This window comes from Eurytemora carolleeae, unplaced genomic scaffold, assembly GCF_000591075.1.
Source record: "Eurytemora carolleeae unplaced genomic scaffold, Eaff_2.0 scaffold1361, whole genome shotgun sequence".
NCBI classification, from domain to species: Eukaryota; Metazoa; Arthropoda; class Copepoda; order Calanoida; family Temoridae; genus Eurytemora; species Eurytemora carolleeae.
This window is the reverse complement of record NW_019397246.1, coordinates 32,329-46,594: the sequence shown is the minus strand read 5'-3', so window position 1 is coordinate 46,594 and position 14,266 is coordinate 32,329. Positions and strand designations below refer to the sequence as shown.

At 29.6% G+C, this 14,266-nt stretch overlaps 2 protein-coding genes across 6 annotated transcripts; one reads left to right on the top strand and one right to left on the bottom strand.

Moving 5' to 3' along the window:
• The first annotated feature begins 886 nt into the window (after positions 1-886).
• On the top strand, positions 887-5,115 carry LOC111713013 (endocuticle structural glycoprotein SgAbd-1). Of its 2 annotated transcripts, XM_023487796.1 has the most exons (7): positions 887-989; positions 1,977-2,097; positions 2,161-2,196; positions 2,426-2,470; positions 3,538-3,588; positions 4,301-4,330; positions 4,742-5,115. In XM_023487796.1, the coding sequence occupies exons 1-7, from the start codon at positions 951-953 to the stop codon at positions 5,050-5,052; spliced, it is 633 nt and encodes a 210-aa protein (XP_023343564.1). In that variant the 5' UTR covers positions 887-950; the 3' UTR covers positions 5,053-5,115. The 2 variants fall into 2 exon arrangements, with proteins under 2 accessions (XP_023343564.1, XP_023343565.1); XM_023487797.1 differs by lacking the exon at positions 2,426-2,470.
• An 895-nt stretch (positions 5,116-6,010) lies between these two features.
• Positions 6,011-13,146, bottom strand: LOC111713011 (uncharacterized). Of its 4 annotated transcripts, none has more exons than XM_023487793.1 (7): positions 13,042-13,136; positions 12,695-12,773; positions 12,573-12,617; positions 12,292-12,327; positions 11,988-12,032; positions 7,951-7,977; positions 6,011-6,309 (listed from the first exon to the last, which is right to left on the bottom strand). In XM_023487793.1, the coding sequence occupies exons 1-7, from the start codon at positions 13,078-13,080 to the stop codon at positions 6,032-6,034; spliced, it is 549 nt and encodes a 182-aa protein (XP_023343561.1). In that variant the 5' UTR covers positions 13,081-13,136; the 3' UTR covers positions 6,011-6,031. The 4 variants fall into 4 exon arrangements, with proteins under 4 accessions (XP_023343561.1, XP_023343560.1, XP_023343562.1 ...); XM_023487792.1 differs by having other exon boundaries at positions 7,951-7,980; positions 13,042-13,127; XM_023487795.1 differs by lacking the exons at positions 6,011-6,309; positions 7,951-7,977 and adding exons at positions 10,502-10,923; positions 11,628-11,654 and having other exon boundaries at positions 13,042-13,146.
• Between the last annotated feature and the right edge of the window lie 1,120 nt (positions 13,147-14,266).

Here is a 14,266-nt window from a genome sequence, read left to right as displayed (position 1 = left end):
GCAATAAAGAATACATTTTTACTTCTATATAATGTCATTTGCATTTTAGATTTATTTAAGATCTTAACATACTTCATTGACGACAACAAAATTTTAGAAATTAGAAATAGAATATAAACAATATTTAATGAGTGGAAAATACAAATCAAACCCAACTAAAACCAATATTTTGAGATACATGATGATATTTTTCTAGGGGTGGTATAACAAATTCTAGGGGGGATAAATAAAATTTGGCGTGCTTCACACCCCACATTAAAAAAATTCACTACCCCCCCCCCCCCCTACAGAAACCTTATTTACACCCTTGCTGTCAGATCAGCTGTGACATGGAGATGTAAATTTACAAAAATTCAAACTTTATGAAGATACATTATTTTTTTAGTATGTTTATTTTATATATTTGATAAAATTTGACACCACAAATAATTCCCGAGATTTTAAATGTACAAATATAAAAGTTTTTACAAAATTTATGATCATCAGCTGCTGAAGACTCAAGCCTTAAATAGAGAAAAACCCAAGATGGTTGGTTTTAAATAAACTAAAGGCCATCCAAAACCTGAGTCTTGGCTTGAGCTTTTCTTGGGTCTAAGCAGACGAAAAGACCGGATTTTCTAGGGTTTAATTTTTTTAAAATTTCATATCAGATAAAAAAAGTCTGTACAGAGAAACAAATGTTTTATTCAGAACCTGAATATTTGTTCATTAAAAATTGAACCTGTACTTCAAGTTGATATTAAATAACTTTAACTATAAAACTTAAGCTTTATCAATTTCCAACTCTTAGCTGAAATTTTCTTTGGCGGCAAATATTTCTTTCAATTAATCTCTAACATTTTAATATTTTATGTATTTCCTTGAATATCATAATTAAAATTGTGATTATAAATGTTTTTATAAATATTAATTTCAAAACTAAATTTAATTGCATCTCAGTTGTTTGAATCATGAGGGTTTACACTGTATGTTTTATATTCTTTATTCAGGTGATACAAAATGTTTATGTCTATACAGTAAATAATGAGTTTGATTTTTTGTGTTTATGGGTTCAGTCAGACATATTACTTCCAACTGATTTAAAAAAATGTAAATAGATTCAGTTTGTATTAAAAAATGCAAATTGTGTTTTTTTTTAATTTTTTCACCAACTGCATTTAAATTAAATGATTTTTTAAAAAATTACATGAAAAACATCAACCAACAAAAGATTTTACTTCTGTCAAATCATGCAACTCTTAAGGAAAAATGCATGATCTGTAAACTTTTGTAGAAATTTTTTCCATAATCCAATAATATATAACATATAGAGATGGGCATTGTTTTTGTGAACAAATAAAATTTTTCAAAACAAACAAATGTTTAGCTAAGAAAAATGATGAACATTCAGAGAGTTTAAAAAGAATTGTTTTTAAAAAGCAACTGAAAAAAAAACAATTTTAAAACTATAAAGATTGTTTTTATTTTTTGTATCAGCATTGTAGAACAAACTTTAGAAAAAAAAACAATAGTTTTTTCTTAGAACAAACAATTTTTTATATCAACTAGAAAAACAATTGCTTTTTCACAGAACAAAAAAAATCAAAAGAACTTTAATAAAATATAGTTTTTTACTAAACAAACAATTTTTAAGAAACTTATTTTAAAAAGCACATTTTTTACTGAACAAAAAAATTCAATGAATGAACAATTTAATTGAATGATCATTCAGTTAGAAAATGAATAAAATAAGATGGAAAACTAACAAAAATTGTGAAAACAAATAAATTTAAAAATTCTGAACTTAAAATTCTCTAGATATATATATTTATACCATAATAAACACATTAGCATTAAGTATCAACCTTAATATTAAACCGGTTGTTTAGCAGCTATATCAAAGCAATTTTTCAACTTCCAAATGAAATTTTTGCCAAGGAGACTTTTATTCATATTAAATGATTTACATTTCCAATTCATTAATCTTTCTTCAACAGGAAATTTCTTCTAAAAAATATCTTATTAAAACACTGGACGGACCCTTACCTCCCATGCCTCCTATGCCTCCTATGCCTCCCATGCCTCCCATGCCACCACCACCAGCAGCAATGAATCCAGGTTTTTTTTACATGACTTCCTATTTTAAAAATTATTTATTATAACTTTCATTCCATTTTTCAGAAGGACCCATAGCAACTGTGAAAGGAGCAAAGCCAGGTTTTTTATTAATTACTTTTAGTATTCTCTTAATAAATCAATTTTCAAAGTCCATTTTCCTTTTAAGCTTTCCAAGACTTTTTTTTCTTGAGGCAAAAGTTCCATGTGGAAATTTAAAGTTTGTGCCTCTGGATTCAAATATTTACTTTTTACAAAAGTTGAGGGAATGCACATTTACTAGTGCAAATATGTTGCAAATATGTTTTTACAGTTAAGTTTGAAATTTTAGTGGTATCTGCTGTTACCCTGCCACCAGCTGTGACATCAAAATCAGGTATTTTTAAATTCTGTTATTCGAAGCCTGCTCTGCATTTTATATTTATATATATTTCTCTTTAGGACCCCCCCCCCATTCAAAAAAAGAAAAAAAATATTTGTACATTTTAATTATGTTTCCTCATATTTTTGATTGGTTTCCTCAAATTTTAGGTCAGTTTCCTAACTAACTAAATAATTAACCTATTTGGTGCGTTTCAATAATTTAAGATTAAAAAGTTTTGATAAAAGCGGAAACGGATCAAAAATATGAGGAAATGAACCTAAAATTTCAGGAAACCAATCAACAAAATGAGATTTTTAAAGTTTTTGAAAAAAGCGGAAACGGATCAAAAATATGAGGAAACGGACCTAAAATTTGAGGAAACCGATCAACAAACGGAGATTTTTAAAGTTTTTGAAAAAAGAAGTAACGGATTTAAATTTGAGGATACCGTTCAACAAGTTGAGATTTTTAAAGTTTTTGATAAAAGCGGAAAGGGATTAAAAATATGAGGAAACAGATTTAAATTTGAGGAAACCATTCAAAAAATTGAGATTTTTAAAGTTTTTGATAAAAGCGGAAACGGATCAAAAATATAAGGAAACAGACCTAATATTTAAGGAAACCAATCAACAAAATGAGATTTTTAAAGTTTTTAAAGTGGAAACGGACCAATAAAATGAGGAAATGGACCTAAAAATATAAGGAAATTGATCAAAAAAAGAGGAAACCAGTCAACTATAAATATTGGGAAACGGATACAAAATATTCAGAAATAGCTCAACAATTCTGAGCTTTTGAGGGATTTCCCCGAAATTTCTAAAAAAAACCAGAAATTTCTCAAAAATAATTTTTGATCAGTTTCCGTGTTGAGTTATTTCCATACGTGTTGAGGTGTTTCTATGTCACCATACTTTTGATACTTCCATTTTTGTAAATCCTAAATAAAATGTTTAGGATGTGTTACTCGGTTAATGATTGTTTTTCATAGGAATCATACAGTAGTCAATCCCCCCCCCTTTTTGCAAAGATTGGGGTAAAAAAAGGCAAAAACATTATGTTAAACTTTAAAATTGTTCTAGTTGGAAATGCCAAAGAAGCAGGACAAGACTATGCTGTTGCATTCAATGAAAGTAAGGAATCTTTGTAAAAAGGTAGATTTCCACTGGTCCACTAACCAGCTTCCAAATTTTCCAAACTTTTATTAAAGGGAATGTATGCCTAATTTTAAGTTGCCCTCCAAGCAAAGATGGCAATGCCCAATTTACCACAGTACACTTGAAACTTTAACTGATCAAAAAAGTACTTTCATTTTTATTTCTGTGTGGAAGTCACTATTGCAGAGAACTCGCAAATGAAAATAACAGTTTAAAGAAACAAAGACATTGATTATAATTAATACCAGACTATGCTTACAAGGGTACTGTTTTAGATCTGAGATTGCCATTTTGAAATCTTAGAATTATGTATATAGTCCATATAGGCTTATCTGTCTTCTCAAAGAGTTAATGAGGATGCAAATTTTTCTTACAAAATTGAGCTTTTAATTTTTCTATGAACATTTTCCTTATGCTTTGAAAGAAATGTATGGATTTTGAATCAAAAAATAAAGCTTATCTTAAATTAGCATTTGAAACTAAATTCTACAAGAGTGCAAGAGGAATAAAACTGCAATTGGGATTATGATTATCAACAGAAATGTTCCCAATTCATGAAAAAAAAGAGTTGCTTTGATTGTAACATTTTATTAACATCTCTTATTGCAATTTCATAAATTGTATTAGCTTTAAATCCTTTTAAAATACTGAAGTTCATAAGTTAACTAGTATTAAACATTTTGTTTAGATGGAGAACAGTATGTAAGCTGTTCAGGAGGTAATTACAATATTAATTGTTTACTTTAAACTTTAAATCTTAGGAAGCATGTCACCTTGAAAATGCATCCTTTATTCTCAGAGAAATTAGAATCAATAGAAATTTAGCCCCTCAATGATGAGCATGAGCACATAGCCGATTCATCATTTAATCTTTTTTGTATACATTCACAGTTTTCATATTGTGAACTTCTAAATTTTATAAAAGCATTAAAATTTATTTTTAGATTGATGAAACCACTTCAACTTGATGAATAAATAAAAAAAAATTTTAAAAATTATTTATCATCTTTACCATTTGCCAGTGACCTTATCCAAATTTGAATGTTTTACTTATTTTGACACATATCTTTACTTTTGATTTTAAAGTCTATGGAAGTTTGCATCAAATACTAATTTAATGTTATGTTAGATGCTGGCTCACTAGCCTTTGGTGAATCATCCTGGATAGAAGAAGTTGAACCATGCGCTGACATCACAGTAACTTTGGATGGAAATAATTTTGATGTTTCTAGAGATGAAGATCCAAGTTCCCCTGTAAGACTCAATGGATTCCCGATAACAGTTGAGGAATATCAGAAAGCTCTAGACGGAGAAACTGTCACATTATCTAAAGATGATGGCTCAAATGCTGAATTAAAATTAGCTGATGGAAATGTTTTATTTGATGGGAAATCATTGACTAATCCAAAAAAAATTGGCTTTTCTCAAAGTGGGAAATGATTGTTCATGAACGCAACATGATAGATCTATAATTGTCTAAAATAAATTTCAATCTACAGTATAGACACTATTTTTATATACCCAAAATTCAAATGAAAGTAAAATAAGGGCTGGCTGCTTACTGCTCAGTCATATAGAGCTCCCTAAAGCAGACACAGAATTTTGACAATTAACACCCCACATATTTCAATGTCTTCCCTCTTATCTGCTGTGGGTTATTTATGTTTTTTTTTGTGTGCATTCTTCTCAAATAAAAGAGTGCTTAAATATTTTCAATGTTTCAAATGTGTTTGCATAAAAAGTAGTGAAGGCTGTGAAGTATTCTGTGTAAAAAGATTGCTGAATGTTTTAAGTTCTAGGTAGTGATATACATATAGGTTTTGACCCTGCGAGAATCATTTGTTAACTATTTAGCCAACACTACTATTTGAGTACTAAACAGAACTTTTAAGTACTATATGTACTTATATTCTTTATCCATTGTGCTTGATTTTGTATAAATTGTATACATGATTTCACAAAAATTGCATGAACATTGATTTCTGGATTTAGAATTCAATATGGGACTATGGTGCCCCTGTTGGATTCCTGGAATGCAGTGCATAGCATACTCCATACTTCATATGTTATTGTTTAGATTATAGTATACTGCATCTTGTATAAATACTGTTGTTTGATAAATATATATTCAGTTAGCTTTGACTACTCATTCTTACTTATTCATGCTTATTAGCACCCCGCTAAAGAACCCCTAAATGTAATGACAACTTTTTTTACTTTTTTGTAATTATGAAAAGTTTGACCTAATAAACTGAGAGGAAGGATTATACTGCTAAGCAGATGTTATCCCAGAGAAGTCTCAAAAGAGGATATTTTACTGAAAATTGCTTTGGCTCTTTAATATTTCTGAAAGATTCTAAAGTATGAACAGTAACTGTAAATGAATATAAAACTTCAATTAACCAAATAAAAATCAATTCTATTTATTTTGTGACTTAAACTTTAAATTGTTAACTTGTGGAATTTTTAATTCAGTGCTATCCCCATTTTTCTTTACAAGCACAACTGTCTCCCCATCCAGTGCTTTTTGATATTCTTCTACTGTCACTGGAAATCCATTGATCTCAACTTGGGAGCCATGTTCTTTATCTCTTGATATGATAGACTTGGATCCATCAGCCAATGTAATTGTTTCCTTTACACAATATTCAACTTCATCTATCCAGGTTGTTTTACTAAAGTCTAGAGATCCAGCATCTAAATTGATCAAATAATTGAGAAAGAATAAAAAACCTAAATTCATACAAATTTAAAATCTAAAAATTTAAAATGAATAATCAAATTGAAACATCTGAACTAAAAAAATTGGTTCAAAGTGGTTTTGCTATGCTCCTTTGACGTTAGAAGGCATTCTAGAGAGTCTGCTACTAAGGAAGCCAACAGGTTTTTTAAACTAATATCAAAAATGCCAAAATATGGAATTATTAGACGGATATTTTTATTTTTAAAGATAAAAAATCAAATATTATTATCTAGTTAGGGTTTCCACCAGAATTCCGGGTTACGGTTTACGTATGGAAATGATCCGGAAATTTTTTCCATTTCCATCAATGAAAAGGTTTCGGAATTCCAGAACTATTTCTGGAATAATTTATTTTCCCATAAACCGGAAATTTCTGGGACGCTGTTCTGGAATTATGGAACGTTACAGAATGGTGTTCTGGAAAATTCCAGTTTACGGAACAATTGTTCCGGAATTTTCCGGAAAACGTTGAAGACATCCTAAACTTATGTAAAAGAGAAAACCAGTAAGTAATACTATCTACAGAATAATAGACGTGCATTTGGTGTAGCTGTATTTACTGTAATACTACTGTGAATTATCATGAAAAATATAAATCCTGACTGCCATGTCTCAAAATAATTTAATCTACAGAAAACTGTAGAAAGGAAGACAACATGTAAAGCAATCCTTGAGTCTAATTGATGTTACAAAGCAAATAGGTTAAATAGTAACTTATAAAATCACTTTTTAATTGGTCTGTATACAGTATAGTGTATACTATGTAATTGCCGTGTTTCATGTTCATGGAACTATTTAGTCATAATTTAAGTCTAAAAGTTGTCCTACTATTCCAGAGTTTTCTGGTTCTCGCTCTATTTATATACTTTGCTCATCTGTTTTTTTTGTCCGTTTGAATTCAATAAACGTCCAAACAGCTGAAATGACCGAGCAGAACATTTGTGAGACAACTCACATGGCCCAAGAGAAAGTTTATAACTAGTTAAAAATTTCTGCGGGAAAAAACTTCAAAATTTATTATTTTTTTAATTCACCAGTTTAAAGCCTAGTTTCTATAAACTCTTATTACATGGTTCATTTCATCCCATCCTGATCAAATACAGGGGGGGAGGGGGGGGGGGCATAAGCCTATCCGATGACCCTCTTGAAAAATAAAAACTAATTTGTCAAAAAATTTAGTAGGGAAAGTAAAAACTGTAACTGTAAAATAGTCATGATGAACTATAGTGAAATATTTGTGATTAAATAATTGTAGAACTAAATGAGTATTTAATGTATGTCAACCAATAAATTTTAACTTTTAATGTTTTAACATTGCTTTCTATGTCTAATATTGTGTTAAAATTTCCGGTTTACAAAATGGAAACTGGAAATTTTACGGTTTACGTTACGTAAACCGGAAAAATTTCTGGTTTACAAAATGGAAACTGGAAATTTTACGATTTCCATTCCATAAACCTGAAAAATGGAAACCCTAATTCTAGTTTATACTTAAAATAACCAATATTAAAAACTTAATCCTACTACAATTTTTGATGTTTTGAAATCACAAAATCTGTTTTTTGTGTTGATCAAAAAGTTCTATATTTTATTACCTCCAGTGCAAGCATCATTTTCATTTTCTTCTGATAAAAATTTGAATGTAAGAGTTAGTAACTTTAATTCTAAAATTGCAACAGAATACTCATAACCAACTACCCCACTAACGAAAGCCTATGGAGAACACAAGTAAATCTGGTATATTTCACAGGAGTAACCTGTGAATATCCCATGATAATTCACATGTTGACAAGGTGAATGTGGACCATCAAGTTTGCACAGGGAAAACTTGAGTTTAATTCACAAAATGTACACAGGATTTTACATTAAATTAATTTCCTCCCATTCACTTAAATTAGATTTTTTAAACCACGGGAAAGGGATGGGTGATAAATTTCTGATATATAAATCACACTGGACCAGAGTGACCGCCAGGTTCAAAGTTGTTGCACTCAAACCAAACATTATTTTTTTTACTTACATACATATAGGATGTTCAAAAAAAATGTTTTTAAAATCTGCACAGCGTGTTAAGTATCTAAATTTCATGATTTAAAATTAATTTAAAGTTGATTAAAATTGTTAGTTTTTGTTGTAGAATTTAGTGAAATTCCGCGAAAATATGGCAGAAAATCCACCAAAATTCAAAATTACTAAACAGTACAGTTTAAACAATTAATATCACACATACATAAATGGAGTTTGAACGAAGTTCTGTTTGTGCTTGCTGTTGGGAGAGGCTTGGTTCTAGGTCTGAAGCTTTATATTCTGCTAATGAAGCAAAAGAAGAGCAAATTAGAAGCTTCATTTTCCCTGGATATTCTTCTACTATCAAGCATTATCCAGACGTAGTTTACTCTGGATATAGGAGAAACCTGTACAGGTTGAAAGCAGGGGGTTTTCCCTCTGGAGCCTGGGGAGAGAAGATTTCTTAGGTGATTATTAGAACCTTGTTTAAATATCTCTACTATATAAAGATGTATCAGGCCTATGTTATCTAAATATAAATTTCAACTTTGATCAGAGAAGTTCCAATTCCAATAATGAATAGAAAACAAATAATCTAGGTTGTTAAATGGAAGACAATAACAAGAGGATCTAATCTACTATGGTTCCAGATATTCCATCACCATCCAAACCAGGAGATCAAACTGAAAATGGTCGTTTGTGCAAAGCATGCTACACTTTGTTGGAGCCAGGAAAGAATCACAATTGTGTATCATCTACTGCTCTGAGCAATTAGGTTTTGATGGCTTTTGCTCTTGAATCTCTACAAGCTGAGCAAATAGCATCTAAAATCATAAAGAAGAAAATGGAAGAAGAAAACCTTTTAGATGGATCTACCTTTTTGTTATCTACAGGTGGAACTCCACTTCAAATCAGAGTGGGAACTTCAGATAAGAAATCAGACAGAAGAACTGTTAAGCAAATATCATTACAAGTTATACAAGAACTTCAAGTTTTATTGGAGTTGTCTGTGAATAAGACAAAGGCTCTTGTTTCATCCCTGAGAAGAGGACTCAGCAGTTCTTAATCCATTGAGAAGAATCTTGGACATTTGGAGTGGGTTTGATGATTGGTTAAAGTCTAAGTGTGTATTACAAAGAGGATACCAGGGGATAGGATGGGACAGCAATAACTCCAACAGGATATTGAAAAATTTGGACTCATTAGAAATGGAATTACTGAAGACTGAACCTCATCTTGTCCCCTTCATTCAATGTTTGAAAGACTTTTGAGATTTTAAAGATGTTTGTTTTTCAAAAAAACTTGAATTTGGATACAAATTCTGTTTTGCTAGATTTAAAAACTCCTTTAAGTCCTGTCAAGAACTGGCTACTTTGCTTGGATTTAATTTGAATATAACTTGGAAAGTGCATATACTACTCTGCCATGTTGAACCATTTGTCGAATTCCATTCGTGTGGTTTGTCAAATTTTGCTGAACAAACTGGAGAAGCAATACATGCAAAATTCAAACCTGCATGGGCAAGGTTTAAGAGACTTGAGGAACATCCTGAACATGCAGACAGACTTCTTAAAGCAGTCATGGACTTTGGTGGTCGAAGAATAAGCTGATTTATTTACTTATATAAAGTGTTTCCATGTATACAGTAATAAAAACTGTAATAAAGGCTAGCTATTTTACAAATGTCAAAATTTTGATTTAACACCTAGTGCAGATTTTAAAAACATTTTTTTTGAACATCCTATATATATGTAAGTAAAAAAAATAATGTTTGGTTTGAGTGCAACAACTTTGAACCTGGCGGTCATTTTGGTCCAGTGTGAAATATCTTATAATAAATACCGTATAAAAGTATATAATCAATACATAATGTTTAGAAACTAAATATTTTAGTTTTTATCATTTACATTACACATCTTGAAATGTAAATTTAAAATCATCAATATTCAAACAGTGAAAATTTAAGTCTACATAATGTTCAACGATGTTGATGTGTTCATATTTTCAGGACAGTCCCTACATTGCAATATCTTAAAGAGAGAGGTTGTTAAGAAATACAATTCAAAATTCAATTTGAAACTTTTCTATACTTTGTTCATGCTAGTTTTAATCTGGAACAATTAAGTTAGTTTAAATATTTCAATTTACTACAATATACTTTCAGTTTCTAAAAGATAAGCAGAGACACCAGGTGTTATGATATTGAAATATTATAAATGAAATATGAAGTTCTTCACAAGATATCTCATATATACTTTACCTGTGATATTTACAAGAATTGAAATCTAGATAGTCTGGCATTACTTTACTCATAATAAACACTTTGAGAATATGCAAGATCTTGCACTAGTCTCTTTGCTACGAGCTCAACATGTGAAAAAACGACAAGAATTGAAATAGAATTATCTCATATATCTCATATGTGAAAAGTACAAGAATTAAAATCTAGTTATTCTGGCATTGCATTACTTATGTTTAACACGATGGGAATATGCAAGATCTTGCTATAGTACCTTTACCAGGTGCAGAACATATGAAAGACTGAGGTGACAGAAATTTAACTGGATTATTTTCAGGTTTTAGTCCCATGCTTTACACAGGATGAATCTTTAAGATTGTGAAAAGTAGCTATACTACCCGTGTAACTCAATTCATCATGTGAATTATCATCCAGAGTCTAAAACTAAAGAATGAAAAGTTTTGACCTAAATTTTAAGTTCATGGTTAAATGCCACTTCTGACTTAATTTTAACCTGAACTTTAACCGTGAGGTTAAATATTTAACCCAGTGGTTAAATATTTAACTCGCCTAAATAAACGAGTTAAAATTGAAACACAGGGTTAAAATCTTGAAATCCCTCAATCCCTATTTGTCTATCATCATTCAGCTGAGTAAGTGGCATTCAACTAATTATGATATATTTAAAAGTAAAACCTTGATTTAATTAATTTCACGTTTTAGATTAATTAATGTTTGCACATAAACCCAAAATACTGTTGTAACTTGAAATATATTTTATTTTCCGTCACGTAAATAATTTAAAATGAAAAAAAACCAGCTGATTACCAATAGTTACGTAATGTAAATCCGTTCCTTTTCTCTGATTGGTTAAGATTTTTCCCGGGAAATTCAAATTTTAAATTGAGAAAGTTTAATAATTAAGTAGCTACTCATTATTTAGCAGAACTTTTAACCTCGAACTTAAAATTCGCTCATTCTTTAGTTTTAGACTCAGTTCACTACCATGCTAATCTCATTGAAAACCTGTGTTTTCCTTGTTGGGTAGAACAACTTAAAGTTTAAAATAATGCGTTAGCCTTTTTTTACCCTTTTATCTTTGCAAAGTTACTTCTAACTTGGATATGCAGGGGGGAGGGGGGAAGTTGAATACTGAATGATTCCTATATCAACAATCATTAGACAAGTAATTCATTTAAAACAGTTTTTTTAGGATCTGCAAGAATAAAAATATTTATAATTTTTCAAAAAATATTTTGTGAAATCCCTCAAATATATTTTTTAAATATACAAATACTTGTTTTTTTTTTTGGGGGGGGGGGTTCCTAAAGAGAAAGTTAAATGTAAAATGCAGGATAGGCTTTAAATAGCAGAAGTTCAAAATGCCTGATTTTGCTGTCACAGCTGGTGGCAGGGTGATAGCAGATCCGACTGAAATTTCATACTAAATTGTATATATATGTGCAATGTGTGAGCACTAGTAAATGTGCTTTAATCCATTTTTTATAAAGTAAATCTTCAAATCCAGAGCAACAAACTTCAAAATGTAAATTTCCTCAAAATATATTTTTCCTTATAACACTTTTGTCTCAAGAAAATAAGGACTTGTTAAAAAGCTTGACAGGTTTATGAAAATTATATGAAATTTATGAAAATTATTTAAGTGAATATCAAAAGTAATTGAAAATACCTGGCTTTGCTCCTTTCACAGTTGCAATGGGTCCTTCTAAAACATTAAACGAAAGTTATAAGAAATAATTTTTTTAAACAACCATTTTTAATAAACAAAATAGGATAGTTTTTGAAAAGGACAGTTTGTAAAAAGCTATATTTTTTTTAAACTATCGTTTTTGTTGTTGTTTTTCAAAAAGAAATGATTGTATAGTAAAAAAGTGGTAACCATCCATCCCTACCTTAGAAAGATAAAAAATGAAGTTATTGATATTAAAAACTCCTAAAATGTAATTTTACCTGGATTCAAATGTAGTCTATAGTCACTACCATTTGCATATTTAACTAAAGTATTGAATTATCAAAATATTAACAAAGTTTCATAATTCATAACTCATAAATGTTTAAGGAATTAAAATTGCCTGGAACTGATGCTGCTGATGTGATTGGTTGAGGTTGATATGCTGTTTTAATAAGATAATATTTGGCCAATATATCTTTCTTAACAAATATGAAAATTTAAAAAGATTTTTATAATAAATTAAATTCAGTCTTAATTGAATAATATCCCATATATACATATTTATATCTAATATCTCAGTGGTCAAAATTGATAGTAATTCCCATAATATTAATAGCAGGATAATTGTTTACTTAAATAAATTTAGTGTAAAATCACAAGGAGAGACAGTGGTTCTATGAAAATTTTTGACTTCACAAAATAACTTAACTCCTTTAAATTCCTTTATCTTAACTACCCAAAATTTACCTGTGCAAAGATTAAGAAACAAGCGGAAAGAATCACCATGACTGATCAACTGAAAACTAATGAACAAGTTTGATAGTTAATAATAATATTTTTGTAAAAGAACATAAATATATAAATTTAAGGAATGAATTCAACAACATATCAAATTAAGAAAATAAAATAATATAAAAAACAAATGTAGCTATCCCTTCATTAAAACTTTGTGCATTGAAAGAGTTTTATATAAACCTTTAACCTATGTGTCTTCCAAGAAGAACGCCAAATGGATATTAAAAGGAGGTTCAGTCAAAGAATTATGATTATAAAGATATTTCAGAGATGTATACAATATTAATTTAAAATACTTTTTTAGAAAATGTTTTTAACGGATTTCGAAACATGTGAGTGGTGCGCGGCATTCTTAGATAGTTGCGCAAGGAACAAGAGAAATAATCAAATTCAAAACAAATTAGTTAAAAACTATTAGAAAATATAAACTATATATAAATGTGGCGAAAGATAATCAATGACTATAGGTTGTAATATCTGAATGATTTGTTTGAAATTAAATTGATTTTTTATGGTCTAAGTCGTATGTTGCAGTTTTCTCAATTTGTATGGGCACTACTGTCTTTGGTATGAGACGTATTTAACAATTTTCTCCTTATAGATGCATCAGATAGAAGTAAGATTAGTAGAGATCAATCGTGCTTTTTATCGCATTAAGCCTATACCCCATTTCATTCTTTGCGAACACTCCCTTTAAAGAAGGCCATGTTCGATTCCCAATGGAAAAGTGTATACCTTTTTCTGATTAATGATTTGAAAACCAGCGTTTTCCTATTTTGTAAATGTATGCTGGACATCCCACTCCATAAATGGAAGGTCACTTGAAATTACGTCTCAAGTCCCTTTACGACACACCCTTAAGTTGAAAGTCTATTGCTAAAAACTTTTATTCACAAATTTTAAAAACCTTTAAAAATAATAATATTATAGCATCTTTATATTGCATATTCTTCTACACATTCTCTAAAAAGGTAAACAATACAACAGCAACATACATAATACAGGGTGAGTAAAAAAGGGATTAACAACACAATTTTTTTGCATGGCCTGTTTTAGGATGAAAAATACTAAAGTAGGAATGTAATTATCACGGAAAAAATCATGTACATGCTTTCATTTAGAAACAATATTATTTTTAATGAAGCGTTAAGGCTTGAACATTTTAATACAACGCAAG

Bases quoted from the DNA above. Each gene is read 5' to 3' on its own strand.
- LOC111713011 (XM_023487792.1), bottom strand. From the start codon at position 13,080: ATGGTGATTCTTTCCGCTTGTTTCTTAATCTTTGCACAG. The intron at 7,981-11,987 runs GCATTTTGAACT...AATTTTTATCAG, and splicing joins AGCTGTGACAGCAAAATCAG to AAGAAAATGAAAATGATGCT. The intron at 6,310-7,950 runs GTAATAAAATAT...TGATCAATTTAG, and splicing joins AAATGATGCTTGCACTGGAG to ATGCTGGATCTCTAGACTTT.
- LOC111713013 (XM_023487796.1), top strand. From the start codon at position 951: ATGAGGGTTTACACTGTATGTTTTATATTCTTTATTCAG. The intron at 990-1,976 runs GTGATACAAAAT...TTTCTTCAACAG, and splicing joins GTTTTATATTCTTTATTCAG to GAAATTTCTTCTAAAAAATA. The intron at 2,471-3,537 runs GTATTTTTAAAT...AAATTGTTCTAG, and splicing joins AGCTGTGACATCAAAATCAG to TTGGAAATGCCAAAGAAGCA.